Source organism: Nicotiana tabacum, chromosome 16, assembly GCF_000715075.1.
Source record: "Nicotiana tabacum cultivar K326 chromosome 16, ASM71507v2, whole genome shotgun sequence".
Lineage (NCBI taxonomy): Eukaryota > Viridiplantae > Streptophyta > Magnoliopsida > Solanales > Solanaceae > Nicotiana > Nicotiana tabacum.
The window spans coordinates 30,221,155-30,239,416 of NC_134095.1; the positions used below are offsets into that span (position 1 = coordinate 30,221,155).

Genomic DNA, 18,262 nt, shown 5'->3' on the forward strand with positions numbered 1-18,262 from the left:
TCGAACCAGACATGGGGGACAACGTGGTAGACCCAGCAGCGCCAATAGCACATGTGGTGCCTCTTATGCCAGAGGCTGCTCTCTATTAGGGTTGTGCACAGATCGGATTTAGCATATTTCGGATTCGAATTTCGGATTTCGGATTCTAGAAAATGCAATCCGAATCCGATCCGAATTATATCGGAGCGGATCGGATTTTAAAGTTTGGATCGGATCGGATATCGGATCGTATTATTATGCCTCAAAGTTAAACTAATATGTATATTTTCTTTGTAAAAGAGGCAATACATTAAGAAAAATTCATGTTTATGCAATTATGAGAGTATTATGGTGCCAATATTGCTAAATCTAGCAATTGTAAAGGTAATAACTTGGAGGTTGATGTAAATTAAAGTGTAGTATTTATACATGTCCTAATAATTTCCGATTTCGGATTGGATTGGATTAAAATATACCAATCCGAAATCCGATCCGAAATCCAAAATTCAAAATTGAATGGATCGGTTCGGATTTCGGATATCCGATCCGAATGAACAACCCTACTCTCTATGACTGGGCACAGCCCACAGCTGAAAATCTGCCCACTGCAATTGTAGTCCCGCAGATATAGGCTGAATCATTCCAAATCACGAATAACATGTTGCACTTGTTGCAAAACAAGGGACTATTTTCAGGGTCACAAGTCAAAGATCCTCAACAACACTTGAAGAATTTCCTGTCAATCTGTAAAACCCAAAGGCTTCCCAACGTAACTCCGGAAGTAATCAAGCTGTTATTGTTTCCATTCTCAGTGACAAGAGCTGCCCAGACCTGGCTAAACTCACTCCCCATAAATTCCATAACAACTTGGGAGGAGTTAGTCAAGCAATTCCATAACAAGTTCCACTCACCCAACAAGACTGCTCAACAAATTGATGAAATTTTGAGTTTTAAACAGAGACCAATGGAGACACTGCATGAAACATGGGAACGTTTCAAAGGGATGCTGGCTATATGTCCGCACCATGGTATTCCAAATTTGATGTTGGGGCAGCGGTTTTACATGGGATTGTTAGATAGGATGAAGAACATTGTCGATGCTTCAGCTAGTGGAGCATTTTTTAGCAAAACGTGGAGAGAAGGCCAGAGTCTGCTTGATAAGATAGCGCAGAATTCGGGATGGACAATCAGGAATGCACCGATCACTCCAGTGGTTCACTTAGTGCCCTTAGATCCATCCAACTCTATAGCTGAAAATATGGCCACCTTATTGACACAGATGAGTAAAAAGGTGGAAGAGTCAGGGCAGAAGCAGTAGGTACACATCATAGATACTACCAATGGGGGCTTGTGCACATCTTGCATTAATCAGCCAATTGGTAACCAGTGGAATGTAGAATATGATCATCATCACTACCTTGAAGACATGAACTATGTGTCTAATTATGGAGGCCAGAGACAGGGTGGTCAGAATTGGGGCCAGCAAAATCAGCCATACAGTCCAGTCCAGCCACAGTTCAACAATGGGAACATGGGAGGTATGAGACCTCCTAACAATATGGCACCTTATCCAAGGCCACAGGGATTTAACAATCAGAATCAACAGCAGGGGTATCACCCTCCTCAGTAGCAACATGGTGGACGGCAGGAAAATGGGTTTGCTAGACTTGAGGCAATGATGCAACAAGTTATTGGGTCTAATGCAAAAATTAGTGAGAGAGTAGATGCACATGATTCAGCTATCAAGAATATTGAAGTGCAGATAGGCCAAATTTCAATGTCTCTAAACAATCGTCCTCATGGGACATTACCTACAAACACTCAAATAAACCCCAAAGATCAAGGCCCAAAGCAGCTGATGGCAGTGAGTCTACGGAATGGCAAAGATTTAGACGTAGAGCAAGAAAGGTCTCGAGAGAGAAGACAGGTTGAGACTCTTATTCCAGTGCCCATTGAGCTAGATGAGTCAACGAAACTAACAGAGGTGACAGTCTAGCCTGCTCAGGAAGAATACAACATTCAGATTAAGACTGAGAAAGAAGCTGAGACAGCCCAGAAACAAGTAGTTGAGGTGGCAGCTGATAAAGAGCAGTCCCAAATCATTGGGAAGAAGAGACATCCTGCACCATTCCCTCAGAGGTTGGCTAAGCACCAGAAAGAGGAGCAGTACAAGAAATTCTTGGAGATGCTGAAACAAATCCAGGTAAATATTCCATTGATTGATGGTTTGAAAGAGATGCCTAGGTATGCAAAAATGATGAAGGACTTAATGTCGAGAAAATTAGATTTCCAAGGCCTGGCCACGGTGACTCTTACTTAGACCTGCAGTGCAGTAGTGACTAGAACAATTGCGGAGAAGCTATCTGACCCAGGGAGCTTTACAATTCCCTACACTATTGGTAATTTTGCTTTTGCTAAGGCACTTTGTGATCTAGGAGCTAGCATTAATCTTATGCCCCTGGCAATTTATAAGAGGATGGGGATTGGAAGAGCTAGACCCACCTCTATGTTGTTGCAGCTGGCTGACAGGACTGTAAAAAGACCTTCTGGTATCCTGGATGATGTGTTGATTCAAATGGGAAAATTTGTGTTCCCTGCAGATTTTGTGATCTTGGACTGCAAGGTGGATGAAGAAATTTCCATAATTTTGGGAAGGCCGTTCTTGGCCACTGGGAGAGCTCTCATTGATTGTGAGACTGGGGAGCTCAAGATGAGATTGAACGATGAAGAGATAACATTCAATGTGCAGAAATCTATGAGGCGACCAAGTGAATTTGCCAATTGCTCTCTTATTGATGCCGTGGATGTAATTGTCGAAACTGATGATGAGATGCTGACTATTGAGAACCCTCTTGCTACATGCCTGATGAATTTAGATGAGGTGAATGGAGAAGAACTGGCAGAATGGGTGTTGGCACTAGAGGGCAGAGGGTTCTAGGACAGAACTCTTGAATTTGAGCCCTTGCACTTAGAAAATAGAGAAACTCCTCCAGCCAAGCCATCCATCGAAGAACCCCCAAAGCTGGAGTTGAAGCTACTGCGCACCCATCTCAAGTATGAGTTCCTTGGACCTGACTCCACATTACCGGTTATTATCTCATCTAGTTTGTTAGATGTGCAGGCACAACAACCCTTGCAGGTACTCAAGGAGTGTAAGACTGCCATTGGGTGGACCATGGCAGATATAAAGGGGATCAGCCTCGCCTACTGTATGCATAAAATTCTACTAGAAGAGGGACACAAACCTTCCAGGGAACACCAAAGAAGGTTGAACCCCAACATGAAGGAAGTGGTGAAGAAAGAAGGGATAAAGTGGTTAGATACGGGAATCATTTTCCCAATCTCTGATAGTAGTTGGGTTAGCCCAGTTCAATGTGTACCTAAAAAGGGTGGCATGACTGTAGTTAAAAATGATAACAATGAACTGATATCTACGAGAACCGTCACGGGTTGGAGAATTTGCATGGATTACAGGAAGTTAAATCTAGCCACCCGGAAAGATCACTTCCCACTTCCCTTCATTGATCAGATGCTGGACAGATTGGCAGGGAGGTCACACTTCTGCTTTCTGGATGGGTACTCAGGGTACAATCAGATCTCCACTGCACCAGAGGACAGAGAGAAGACCTCCTTCACTTGCCCGTATGGCATTTATGCCTTTCGGAGAATGCCCTTTAGCCTATGCAATGCACCCGCCACATTCCAAAGGTGCATAATGACCATATTCACTGACATGGTGGAGGACATAATGGAGGTATTCATGGATGATTTCTTAGTGGTGGGAAATTCATTCGATGAGTGCCTAATAAATCTGACGCGTGTGCTGAAACGGTATATTGAGACTAACTTGGTTCTTAATTGGGAGAAGTGTCATTTCATGGTACAAGAGGGAATAGTCTTGGGGCACCAGTTGTCAAGCAAAGGAATTGAGGTGGATCGTACTAAAGTGGATGTGATAGCAAAGTTGCCCCCTCTAACTTCAGTCAAAGCAATCAGAAGCTTCCTCGAGCATGCCGGTTTCTACCGGAGATTCATAAGAGACTTCTCAAAAATTGTCAACTCGCTCTGTAAGTTGTTAGAAAAAGATCACCCCTTCTTGTTTTCTGATGATTGCAGGGTAGCATTCGAGGAGCTGAAAAAGAGGCTAGTCACAACACCCATCATTGTTGCCCCCGACTGGGAGCAACCTTTCGAACTCATGTGTGATGCTAGTGACTACACAGTGGGGGTAGTGCTAGGACAACGGAAAGACAAGCTAATACATCCAATCTACTATGCCAGTAGAACGCTGAGTGGAGCCTAGTTAAACTACACTGTGACTGAGAAGGAGATGTTGGCTATGGTGTTTGCTTTCGACAAATTCAGATCGTACCCGATTGGCTCTAAGGTAATTGTATACACTGATCATGCATCTCTCAGGTACTTGATTGAGAAGAAGGAGTCTAAGCCGCGCTTGATTTGTTGGGTGTTGCTACTGCAAGAATTCGACCTTGAAATTCGTGACCGTAAGGGCACAGAAAACCTAGTCGTTGACCATCTATCACGACTTGGGGGAGCTGAAAACTCAGTTGAGGTTGAGGACATTCTAGAAACCTTTCCAGACGTGCAGCTACTCGCTACTAGTCTTGAGGAAGTGCCATGGTATGCAGACTTTGCAAATTACCTGGCCAACAGTATAGTTCCCTATGACATTTCCTCTGTACGAAAGAAAAAGTTTTATCGTGACTGCCGCATGTATTATTGGGATGAACCTTACTTGTTTCGAATTGTCTTGACAATATGATCCAGAGGTGTATCCCCGAGATAGAACAATCTTCTGTTTTGCAGGCATGTCATGCATCAGTGTATGAAGGGCATTTTGGAGGAGTTAGGACAGCTGCGAAAGTGCTAGAGGCCGGTTTCTTTTGGCCGACAGTGTTTAAAGATGTGCACCAATGGCTGAGGGGTTGCAATAAATGTCAGCGAACAGGGAACATTTCCCGTCGCCATGAGATGTCCATGAACCCGATTCAAGAGGTGGAAGTGTTTGATGTTTGGGGGATTGACTTCATGGGACCCTTCATCAGCTCCTTTAGCAATAAGTACATACTTGTTGTTATGGATTACGTGTCCAAATGGTTAGAAGTTGCAGTGTTGCCCACTAATGATGCAAGAGTGGTGGTGGGATTTTTGAAGAAGAACATTTTCACCCGTTTTGGGACACCGAAAGCTATTATCAGTGACGGAGGCACCCACTTTTGCAATCGAGCCTTTGAGAAGCTGATAGAGAAGTATGATGTGCGTCACAAGGTGGCAACACCGTATCATCCGCAGACAAGTGGACAGGTGGAAGTGTCTAATAGAGAGATAAAGAGTGTATTGACCAAGACAGTGAACGCCACAAGAACTGATTGGGCGAAAAAGCTAGATGATGCACTCTGGGCTTATAGAACAACTTTAAAAACATCAATTGGTATGTCACCATATAATTTAGTATTCGGGAAGGCCTGCCACTTGCTAGTGGAACTTGAAAAAAAAGCTTGGTGGGCACTGAAACAGCTGAACCTAGACATTGAGGCTGCGGGCACAACTAGAATCATTGAATTGCATAAGCTTGACGAGTTTCGACATCTTGCTTTTGAGAGCACAAGGTCGTACAAGGAAAGAATGAAGAGGTTACACGACCAGAACATTGTTGAGCGACATTTCAAACCCGAGGACATGGTATTGCTCTATAACTCAAGATTACGGCTTTTCCCAGGTAAGCTTAAGTCACGATGGTCTGGTCCATTTTGAGTGGTCAAAGTATTGCCTTCAGGGGCTGTAGAGATTGCCTCAGAGAAAGACTCTCACATATTTAGAGTCAATAGGAAGAGATTGATGCTATACATAGGCATGAAAGTACCAAAGAAAGTGTCAGAAACCCACCTGACGGAACCTCAGAGGTTGAGCGAGCCTTAAATGCACTTGTTCGCATCGTGCCACAACGTTAAATCAGGCACTTCATGGGAGGCAACCCATTGAATTGTTGTAATCGTCGTGCAATGACATTAACTAAGGCGCTGGTTGGGAGGCAACCCAATATTGTAGTAGTTGTTAATCGTGAGTTTTTAGGAAGTGCTAACCAATGCAGGTGACAATGGGAAGATGATTAGGCCATCGAAAGTGGTAAGAACGGGTGAAAAACATGGAAAACAAATTCTCCCAGGAGCGTGCCCGCGCTATGGGCTGCGCATATGGGCAAGTATTCTGCCTGGGCTCAAAAATACTAGCGCGCCCATGCTATTGAATGCGCTACTGGCCACGCTACTAGCGCGATCGCGCTAGAGGCCGTGCTAGTGGCCGCGCAAATCGATGAGTGTTCTTCCTGGACTAGCACGGCCGCACTCGTACCGTGCTTTCCATGCTAGTCCTGTCCACATCTGCGTGTTTTTGTGTGTTATTTTATTTTTTATCTTTTTTATTCTCATGTTAATATTTTTATGTAGTCTAAATTACCCCCCTCATCTATTAACCCCCCTCTTTACTTCCAAACCCAACGCCCCAAAAACAAAACAAAAAAAACCCTCCCCAACCATTTTTCTTCAACATCCCCCTTCTCCTTCAACTCCCATCTTCTTCAAAATTCTCAACCCTACTTTCCCTAAGTCTCAAGCACACTACCCTCTCATCTTCTTCGGTTCTCCTAACAATCTCCCACTATATGTATGCCTTCTAGGTGCCATTTTATTCTTTTGTTTTTTTTTTCTTTTTTTTTAATTTTCTTTTTTAGTTTTTTATTTTCATTTTTGTTGCTCTTGCCTTTGTTTAGTCGAAATCTATAGTAGATGTGTAGTAACTATGGATAGAATGGTTGGTGGAGTTAGAGCGTGAATTAGTTGTACTTGTAGGTACATTGTGATGGTTTTGGGGTGGTGAAATGCTTGGAATGGGTTGTGAGCGCCTAATGCCCACAAGGTATTTTTGGAAAGGCCTTTGTGAACATAATTATGTAGTTGTGACCACTTATGCGTGTGAAGTCTGAGTAACCGCATTGCATCACAATTTTGTGTTGGGCTGTGCTAATGTGCTCCCGTTTTTTAGGTACTATCGCTCCATATCGGAAACTTCATGCCACAGGTGCCTCTTCTAGCAGCCAAGCTGGCTCGTCCAGGACGTGCGGGGCAGCCCCTGCACGCCTATTTGATATTAACAGATTTGTCTCTGCCAAGGCTCAGGACCGCTTTGCGGATAAAGCCTCTAAAAAGCCGATTCCGGAAAGGGGAATTGACATAGGATCGGTTCAGCTACACTTCCCTCACATGTACACTGAGCTAGTGAGGCGGCGGTTGCAAACTTTCATTGACATGTCGGGCGAGGGAAATGTAATGGTTGTTAGAGAGTTTTACGCCAATGTGAAGGAGCATGACAATGGCGTAGTCACAGTGCGCCAAAAGGCGGTGAATGCCTCTGTTGAGGCTATACAAACGACCTACCAACTGCCTCTCCTGCGGACCCTTATAATGACTATTATGAGGGGTATGGCCGAGGACACACACAGTGGGCAAGGTTCTTTGAAATGATCTGTGTACCTGGGAAGGAGGTGATCTGGATGAAGTATGGTAAGAAATTTCACTCCTCGGTACTAACCTTTGAAAGGAAGTGCTGTTTTATATTATCAACAATCGTCTGATCCCGTCCCTCAACACTACGGAAGTGAATAGCCCCCGAGCGGCCTTGATTTGGTGCTTCAACAATGGTCACAACTTTGACGTGGTCAAAGTGATTCAGGAGGAGATGTTCATCTGTTGTCCAGTCAAAAGGTATGGATTCTTTTTCCCTTCTTTGGTCACTAACCTTTGCAGGCAAGCTTGGGTGCCGGAAAATCTGGCGGTGGATGGGCTGGTGCCAAAAGACCGCAAGTTTTGGGCTGACAAGGTAACCACGGGTAAGGAGCCGGTGGCAGTAGGTGGGGAGGATAGTAGTGGCTCTGATGACTCGGAGGACGAGGAGGCTGGGCAGGAGGACGTGGAGGCCGAACCACATGCCCATGAGCAAAGCGCAGCAGCTGCAGTACCATCTGGCACTGCAACACCTTCACAGCCACGTTGTAGTACCCACATGACCGCTTTGGAGTAGGATATGGCTAGGTTGCATACCTCAGTCACTGATTTGGGTGCCCGCATTTACGCAGTGGCTGATCGATAGGTGAAGCCGGAAAAGAAATTCTTAGGCTGGCTGAGAGCTCTGGTTCGTGCTTGCCATGTGAACCCAAACACCGTCTCCGATCAGGAGTGATATTTCAGGGAAGTTCCTTTACCTCACTGTTCTTTAACTTTTTATGCCATGAGGACATGTCTACATTTTAAGTGTGGGGTGGAGGATACTTCGACGTATATATGTATATGTAGCAAGTTGACTGGTTGATATTTCTTTGTTTCTCTTTGACTGTTTTTGGTGTTTTGAGTAATAGTTTCATTGGGTGATTTTAAAGTAGGTAAGTGACTTATCCCGACGACGGATCTCTTTCGGCGGGGTTCTTGAGGGACTAAGTCGAAAAAAAAAGGGAATAAGGAGACCCTTCCTGATGACGGATCCTTTAGACAATTTTCTTGAGGGAAGTAAGTCTAGAAAAAAGACCAAAAAGAGTTTTTTTATTTTTAGGTAGTGTAGTAACTCCCTCTTGGTTTTTCTTTTGGCCGCGGTTCTTTTCCAAGGGTTTAGCTTGAACCGGGTGTAGGTAGTTTTTGATTATTGTATTTTTTTTAGTTTTTTTTAGTTAGGATTAATGGGCTACGAGCTGAAATTGAAAGAGAAACCCTGAGCATTGATACACATGAACACAATAGACACTAGAGTGTAACGATTATTTCAGTGGTTGATTCTTGCTAAAGTGCCTTAAAATTGTATGTTTGTCACTGACTTGAATACTCAGAAGAGAGTGTCTTGATAAGCCAATCTGGAATGAGTCATATGCCATGTGTGTGAGTTTTACTGTATTCCATGACTAACATTTGATGCCTAGAACTTGCCCTGTTTGTTTGCAAAGCGAAATAGTAGTTTCATTCAGTCTTAGAAGTGATATAGACATTTTTTTGTTGAGACAGACATATAAAGTAAACCCACCTAATACATCTTAGTTAACCCCGTTGAGCCTATAAGCCTGTTTCTTTGGCAACCACATTGCAAACCTTACCCAATTGTTTGGATAGCCTTCTGTTTGAACTCGTTACCTCCCATAAGCACTTGAATGGTATTGACATTATGCAAAAGCAAAAGTGTGGGGTGGTGGTTTAGTTTTTGAGTGGAACCGTTGAAATAGAGAAAAGGTGCAGTGTTTGGAAAAGTAAAAGAATAAGCACCACGAAAAAAAATGAGTAAATGTAGTAATCGATAAGTGGTGGTTTGTTATAATTTCACCTAATGGATGGGGTTGTTGTAAATAAAAAAGTGGTGGAGTGTTTGGTTGACACAAGTATGTTTTTGAAGATTAATGTAATTGTATTAAAAGTGCTTAGGGAGGTTAGTCACTATATCCAAATATATCTTACCCGTCCCTTAGCCTACATTATAACCAAGTAAAGCCCTATTGATCTTAGATTGAGTGGGCTCGATTATTAGAGTAGTACACTACGGGCAAGCCTATGGTGCATCTTTGTGGCATGTGAATGTTCTTTCTGAGAGTGAGCGAATTTTGTCTATCTAAGTTCCTAATTGTTCTAAGTATCTTTATATGTGTAACTACTCTCTTGTGTGATGTGAGGGTATGCGGTTCATGAAGGAAAGGTAAGTCTAGACTTCTGTTTAGAGTAGTTTGAGAAAGTATGAATATTGCACGGCATATGAGAGTCGACTTTTGGGGCGAAGATTGTTCACTACTAGGTGTAACTTATGTGATTTGTTCTTGGTGTGATATGTTAGGGAATAACACTTAGTGAATGGCCTCTATGTTAGAGTGTGGTAGATTGCTCGAGGACTAGCAATGATTTAAGTGTGAGATGTTGATAATAGGCTAGATTTATGTAATTTGGCGATTGTTTATGCCCCAACTTAATTATGTTTCACTGCTAGAATATAGTTAAATGATGTTAAATTGGCTTTAATTGTGAATTTCACACATTGCAGGAGTGCGTAGCATGTATGAGGACTTAAGACTATGATTGGAACTAAATTGAAGCAAGAAAAGCCCCTAGGAGCTGAGTACGTTGGAAGACGAAAGAAAAAAGTGATGAAATGAAGACCTAGACTAGTGCGGCCACTAGCGCGACCGTGCTAGCCCAGATGGTCGAGGCAGAATGATAGGGCATATGCGCTAGCGCGTCCATTAGTGCGACCGCGCTAGCCCAGTTTCGGAAAAGTAAATTTCAGGGGTAAAATTGGAAGTTCGGGGGCAAATCCACTTAACCTATAGAAGGTCTAGCTCACCCAAAGGAGGATTATTAAGGTTTTCATAGCTTAGTTCAAGGCAAGGAGAGGCAAGAGGCAAGGAGGATAATTCAACATCGAGTTCTTCCTTTCTTCCTTTTGTTTTTACAATTTATGATGAAATTGAATGTTGTTATGATGAACCCTAGTATGAGTAGCTAAATATTTAGTCTAAGGTTTTGATGGAACCTATTGAAGGATGAACTTCTTGTTGTGTTAATATAGTTTGCCTAGTTTAATCTTTATTTGTGTCAACTATGTTCTTATTGTAGTTCATTGATAGGATCCTCAATTAGTTGTGCCTATTTAGTGTGCATAATTCAGGAGAGAGTGCATATTTAGGTAATTATTGAACAACATCACTCCCAAAGTATATGAGGGATCAATAACTGAGGGATTAAAGGCAGAATTAGGGATAACAAAGCCTTGGGTGCAGTCTAAAGTGAGCTGTAACAAACAAAGCCAGCTAGCGTATCTCGGGAGAGTGCGTTTAGTAAATTATTGTGATTACTCGGGAGAGATTTACAGTAATAAGAGTGTTCATGATTGATAGAGACAATTAGGCAAATCTATGTGAACCATAACCGAAAGGGATTCCATCAATAGGGGAAATCATAACCTTAGAACTTTCTCTTAATTCTTTACAACTTAATCATAGTTAGTTTTCAGTTGCTTATTTACATTCATTCTTAGTTAGTAAAAACATCTTCAATTGTTATTCAGAACGTTTGGGAAGTTGATTCTGTAGAATTTAGTAAGTCTAACAAGAGTAATTGATAGGTTAATTCCTTGTGGGTTCGACTCTGGGCTAAATACTCAGATTATATTTGCAACGTCCGCGTGTCCTTTTTATAAGGCATAGTTGGGCGTGATCAAGCTCCCTCTGAACTTGGACACATAAGGGCTGGCACTTCCACACTGCACTCATCCCAATCTGGTTCCATAAACCTGGGTGTAAGCACTGCCCGGGGTTCTTTGATTCCCTTAGGGAACTCTGACACACCTAAGTCTGAGAAATGCTTTGAATCAATGGAATTTGAGGTGCTTTATTCCATAACTCAGTGAGGAAGTCAAGAATCAGGCTTCCTCTAGTTGTAACTTTTCTTTTGTACTTTTCTGATGCAATTCATTATGCAGTCTGTAATAATTTATAATAAACATTGAGGTTGGCTAGTGAAAAGGGTTGGGTAATTATACATGCTTAAGGGTAGAAATCATGTCTATAGGATCTGTTGTTTAAATTCTACATGTTTTGAGTTCTGCATTTTAGAAATCATGCCTATAGGATCTGTTTGTTTAAATTATGCATTTGTAATTCTGCACGTTAGATACCATGTCTATAAGACCTGCTTTCATTAAATTTCTGCATGTTCTGCATCTAAAAGGTATGCCTATAGGACTTGCTTAAATTCTGCATATTATGGTCACATTTAGATACCATGTTCCTAGGATCTAAATGGTTAAAATCAGATATCGTGTTCATAAGGTTAAGAATCAGTACTCCTTTTAAAAATCATGTCTATAGAAATAAAATGAGCAATATTAGACATCCTGCCTATAGGATCTGCAATTAATTTAAAATTCAGTCTATTATGAACCAGTTTTAAACAACCTTCCTTCTTTATCTAACGAGGTTTAGAAAGCAAGTCTATAGGATCTCAATCGTTCATTTTAAAACTGTTACTAGTTTTCCACTTTCTGAATCAGTAATAGATAGCATTTCACTCAAACGCTTAGGCAAGCCTTAGGTGATGATAACAATAAAAATTGAATCCGCTTTTGTTAATTGCTACACCAGTAAGCAGACCTGATTCGTACTTCTTACCTGAGTTATGTAATAAACTAATCTGCTTCAATAATTAACTCCCAACGTCTTTAGTATTTTAATCAGACTTTAAAAGTATGTGCAAGTCATGCTATTTATGTGTTTTGTTTGAGGAGGTATGCATGAGCCTTTATCTGTTTACATGCTTCCCCCAACATGCAGTATTATATGTTTTGTATGTCGCCTTAGATTTTTACCTTTTGAAACCAAAATCAGCCTAGTATCTCTCCCCTTTAGGAATAATAGTCCTAAACTCCTTCGGAACTGATAGGAATGAGACGGGTAATAGCATGCAATAGTGATTGAGACCAATCTGCGCTTTAATACCTTAACGGGGCGGGAAGGGTAGATATGGATATGATAACCGGTGCGCTAATACCACGTATATCCCCTCTTTTGAGGAGTGTCATATCGGGTATCGCATTGATGTGATCCATATTAAATATAAACCTAGGACTCCTTTTTCCTTTATTTGTAAACTTCTTTTCAAAAACTCTTCTTTTAATTGTTTTTTCTCTTACGTGTTTAAATTTAAATCTCCTAATATTTGAGCTTTAGTTGTTTTCTAATTGCACAAATTCACAAAAAATATCTAGCCGGGAACCACACTAGTGGATCCTGAGGGGTGCCTAACACCTTCCCCTTAGGATAATTTCAAGCTCTTACCTTATCTCTGGTTATCAAACATAGATGTAGTTGGACCTTATATATGCCCTAACGCACCTTAAAATCGTTAGGTGACGACTCTTCAAATACCCAATTCCTAAAAAGGAAATGAGTCATTACACCTCATGAACGTCGAAACCCGGACTCCTCTCCGCAGAGGGAAAAAGGGGGCGCGATAGCATGGTGACCGCTAAACCGGTGTGTAATCCGTTCTATCCTGGAAGGAAATAATCTTAAATATCGGGTATTAGGAGGGGATTAAGTTCCTTGAGTAAACACTGTAAATTCAACTGGTTCAGACTAATTTCTGCTTCTTCTAAACTTCTGTTTTATATTATTTTTCTTTCCATAATTATTTTACGAATACAGTTTTTTAATCAATTCCCGGACAAGTCAAGGTATGAAAGATCATTGAATGGGCAATGTGGCATACTACCATCTGTAATATCATTTTTGCTTGGATTTAGGGTGTGTTTGGTATGAAGGAAAATATTTTTTAATTTTCCCACGTTTGGTTAGATTTAAAGTTTTGAAAAACATTTTCCTTATGAACTCATTTTCCTAATGTTTTCCTTATCAAGAGAAGAGAAAACATTTTTCGAAACTCCTTCTTAACCTTCCCCACTATATTCCCCCCTCCCTCACCAAACCACCCCGCACCCCCCACCCACCCACCCAAACCCACCCTACCCCACCCCTAACGCCATCAGTTTTTTTTTCCGTCACCACCTACCCTGCTATCCCCCTACCAAACCTACCCTCACCCATTCCGCACAAAAAAAATTTACTTTTTTTATAGTTTTCAAATTTTTATTTTTTCGTTTTTCTACACCACCCACCCTGCTACCCCTGCAAAAAAAATATTTTTTTAGTATTTTTTTTTGTAATTTCAAATTTCTATTTTTTCGTTTTTCTGCACACCTCCCCCCTACCCTTCCCCCACCCCCGGATTTTTTTTATATATATATTCAGTTTTAGTTTTTTCATCTTTCGGTTTACATGTGCAAAATTTTACAAGTTTCAAAGTTATTGAGTTTGGATGTTTATGTGTTTGGACGTTTACGGGTTTAGAAATTATAAAGGTTCAAAAGATCGCGGTTTCGAAAGTTCGTGGTTCGGAAGTTTATGAAATTTGTGGGTTGTTGGTTCGAAAGTTTATGGCTTAATGTTTATTATATCTAAATTATATATGAATACTCTTGAGAAGTTATTTTCCGTAATTTGCCTACCAAACACCGGAAAATGAATAAGATTATTACTTGTTTTCCAAATAAACAATTTCTTGAAAAACATTTTCCACGGAAAACATTTTCCGTTATACCAAACACACCCTAATCTCCGGATATTCTTTAGTCTACACGCTGCTACATGAATTCATTTTAATGTGTTACAACAAAACCAAGATAAACACTATTTGCCTAATAAAAATTAACTAGCTAGGCAGGCTGCAGCAACGTAAAGAACTAAGTTAATCACCTTTAATTTGTGCCTACAGGTTCAATGGTCAAAATATATTTTATTCATCATATTTGTCGTTCACTACTTGGTTTGCTCTGAGTATACATAAACTCTGAAAACGTTAATAAAAAGCTAAATTGATTCTTCAAATTCAAGGTAAACCAACTGCCTTTATATTGAACAATGCTAGAACAAATTTCTCAAATTTTTTTCTTTATTTATTATTTTTCCAAAAACAAAAAAACACAGGTAGAGTTCAAGACTCGGAATTCAATCGGTCAAGTGCCTCTCGAGCAGGAGCAAAATTGGGCTGAATTTTTAGGGCTTTTTCATAAACCTCTTGGGCCTCCTCCTTTAAGCCCTTTTTCTCATAACAATCGCCCAACAAATAAAAAGCCTTAACATTATCGCCCTTCAACCGAACTGACTCAGTCAAATCTTCAACGACCGAGTCAACTTGTCCGCGTCGACTCACCGCAAGTCTCAACTCAGCTCGCTTAAACAAAGCATCCGCTTTCTCCGGCTCCGACAGCGACTTCACGGCGAGCGGCGAAAGCGCGATATCAATCGAATCAAGAGCTGACGTCTTAAAACCTTGTAAAACGAGAGCTAAAGCCTTGAGTATGTGAGCCGCGGCATCTCTCGGGTCTAAAGCGATGGCTAAGTCAGCTTCGGCTTCAGCAGATTTGGCTAAAGAAGCGGCGGCGGATCGATCCTTGGCGAATGTTGATTTGGCTTGGGAAAGAAGCTGAGCTCCTTGGACGAAATGGCGCTTCGCTTGCATATCGGCTCGGTTTCGTAGACGAAGCTTCGAGAAGAATTTCTGGGGAATATTGTACATGAAAAGGAACATGAAAACTGTAGCTAGAATTAGGACTGCTTGAAGTAGAAGATCACGCCACATGTTGTTGTCGGAGAAATCCATGGTTTTCGGTTTTCTGGATTTCTGAGGATTTTTCGATCGGGTCTTAAAAGGTTGTAAGTAGCTTTTTGCAGGCGGAAGTGGGTGTAGTATCTTTGGCCTTAGTATTTGTACCTTTAGCTGCTGGTAGCAAAATTTCTTTTTTTCTTTTAATATATCTTTTATTTTGTGCTTGTAGTCCCAGAAAAAGTAAGTTCTTATAATATCGAAAAAGGCCAAAACTGCCCCAACATTATCATTTCTGCCTTTATGACTTGAATTAAAAAAAAATTATTTAAACTCCATGTGTCATGTTATTATTGGTCCAATTTAATTAAATAAATAAATAAGAACCAAAACTATCCATGAACTATTGGCTAGGCCTACGGCCAATGAAGTAGGGATGATTACCGCCAGGGGTTCAAAAAAAAGAAAAGGTTAAAAAGATTGTAGTGGGAACATAACCAATAATTTTACAGAGATTTTGAATCCCCTTGACCACTAAGTTATGCTTTTGGACGTGTCAAGGGGATTCAATACATAATATATAGAGGTAAAAGACAAATTTTGCCTTACATATACAATATAAGTTTTCGATGAAAGGGTTCGGGTGAACACCCTTCCACCCCTGCCTAGGGCTAAATATCACCTTAGTCCATCTATCAGTTAAAAAAAAATTTTTTAGTGAACACACAGATGGTCAATCTAGGTCTTAGTATTAAAAAGAATACAGAAGAGGGAGAAAGTAAAATGAAAATGGCCGATAAATAATTTTTCCGATGAGATTTTATGTGTTCCAGATGGGTTAATTATTGGGATCGGGTAAGTTAGAAAATCGGATACTATGCCCTGGCCAATAGTTCAAGGACAGTTTTGACCATTTTCCATTTATTTAGTTGAATTGGACCAATAATAAATAACAAGTTGAATTTAAATAATCTTATTTTAATTTAAGTTGACTGTTAGTCACAAGAGCAGAAATGAGCCCAAAAGATAATGTTGGCAGTATTTTTGGACCGATATGTGGACAGAAGGTATATTTGTCCCTTAGCCAATAGTTCAAGGCCAGTTTTAGCCCTTTTCCATCTTAATATTAAACTGATGCGACAAAGTTTTTGTAACACTCCTCAAATTTATATAAATTTCAAGACTTGCTAAATATAGAATTTAATTTTTTTTTATCTTGCCTTGAGTGCACAACAAAAAAAATTATTTTTTTTTGTCTTCTTTATGGATTTAAACCATTGTGATTGATTTTTGAGTTACTTCCCTATTTATATAAATAGTTGGATATATAATTATGGGAATATTAATAGTTTAATATTTCTAATTATTAAAAGTGGGTATCATTAATTATTAATTAAGTAAAGAAAAAAAACAAATAACAAAAGAAAATGGGAGGGACATTACTAAGCCCATAAAGGGCTGTTGGAATAAAAAAAGGCTTAAGGCCTTAAAAGCCTAACCTTGGACGTAAAGGAGATCCAAAGAAAGAAAATAGCAGGAGTAAAAATTCGCATAAGGAACAGAACGATGTTCTGTTACGCAGCAAATACAGGCAACAAAAAGAAAATCGTAGGGTTCTTTACAAACCACTAATTCTTGAATTCAGTTATATAAAATTCCCTATTGTTAATTATCTTACAGTGGTAATAAGTATGAATTGAATAGTTAGTTACCTTCTTTCTCTGTATCAATAGTAAATTTCATGTTTAGGTAAGAAACTATAAAATTGATTAAAATGCACTGGTTATTGTAGAATCGATTGTTTGACTGGTGTCAATTGGACTGTGGTCTACGTATTTGCTCGAGAAGTTTTGAGGTGAGTTGATACAACCCTTTACTAAAGTGGTTTAACTCACAAAAGCACGCATACAAGGTGTTTGATGAATTGCTTAAAAGAGTTTATATTTACTTAATTGGAGCGAGTGAGTACCTATTAACTTAGAATTATTCTAGCAAAAGTTTAGATGATTTATTATGATATATGTGCATAAATTTTCAGATTATTGTGTTATTCTTATATGCTATTTTCATGTTGAAAATTTATGAAGAAGCAAGAATCTTTAGAAATACTTTTATATGTTTATTTCATTCTTATGCTATGATTTACATTTAAGGATACCAGTATGGGCATGTACATGACGTTCTATAAAGAAAATATTTAGACTTGAAAAGTCACAAGAAGAAGTTTTAGAAAGAAAAGATTTTTGGGAGCATCCTTTATTCTGAGAAGGGGTCATCGTCCAGGCCGAGGGTCCTGACCAAGGCGTTGACTTCCTGAAACTACTTGTGCCAAAATAGAGAGCACACGAGTCGAGGGTCTCGTTGCTGAGAATTTACTTAGCCATGCTAAGGTATGATACAGGAGCGCTGAGAACCATGAAGCGATTGACACCTCGTGGATTGGGCCTATTCAATCAGGTTGAGATCGAACCCGTGCCGATCACACGGTGAATGAGACAGAATTAAGTCAGGATAGTTGGACCTCAAAATATAAAGTAAAGTATTTTTTATAAGAAAAAAAAAAGAATTTCTTTTAGAATATTCATAAACTACTATTATGCAATTATTTAGAATTATTTTTATAAGCTTTATGTTTTACATGCATTTAGAACCTTTTGTTTGCTTTTAATTGAATTCTGTGTCGCCGAGGCCTTGAAAACCTCATTTATAGCCGCATCGATTTGCGTGCGTAGTCCGGGAACGTATCCGGAAAGCTTAAATATGAATATCTGTAAAAATAATAAAAATTTGGTTATAAAATGAGTAAATTTGATTTCGGTCAATATTTTGGGTAAACGGATTCAGACCCGTAATTTGACGGTCCTGGAATGTCTGTAGGAAAATATGGGACTTGGGCGTATGCCCAGAATCGAATTCCGAGGTCCCGAGACCGAGAAATGAATTTTCAAAGAAAATTATTTTCTGAAATTGTTTAAGGAAATTTGAAATGAAATTTGATTAGAACATGTTAGTATCGGGCCCGTATTTTGGTTCTGATGCCCGGTACAGGTCTTATATATGATTTAAGATGTTTCTGTGAAATT

The 18,262-nt window shown here is 40.0% G+C and overlaps 1 protein-coding gene and 1 non-coding gene across 2 annotated transcripts; both read right to left on the reverse strand.

Annotated features, from left to right (window-relative positions):
• Positions 1-904: 904 nt before the first annotated feature.
• LOC142171344 (small nucleolar RNA R71) lies at positions 905-1,011 on the reverse strand. Its single transcript, XR_012700916.1, has one exon. It is a non-coding gene; the product is annotated as a small nucleolar RNA R71 (small nucleolar RNA).
• Positions 1,012-14,567: 13,556 nt separating this feature from the next.
• On the reverse strand, positions 14,568-15,236 carry LOC107778656 (uncharacterized). Its single transcript, XM_016598947.2, has one exon. The coding sequence runs from the start codon at positions 15,234-15,236 to the stop codon at positions 14,568-14,570; it is 669 nt and encodes a 222-aa protein (XP_016454433.1).
• Positions 15,237-18,262: the final 3,026 nt, after the last annotated feature.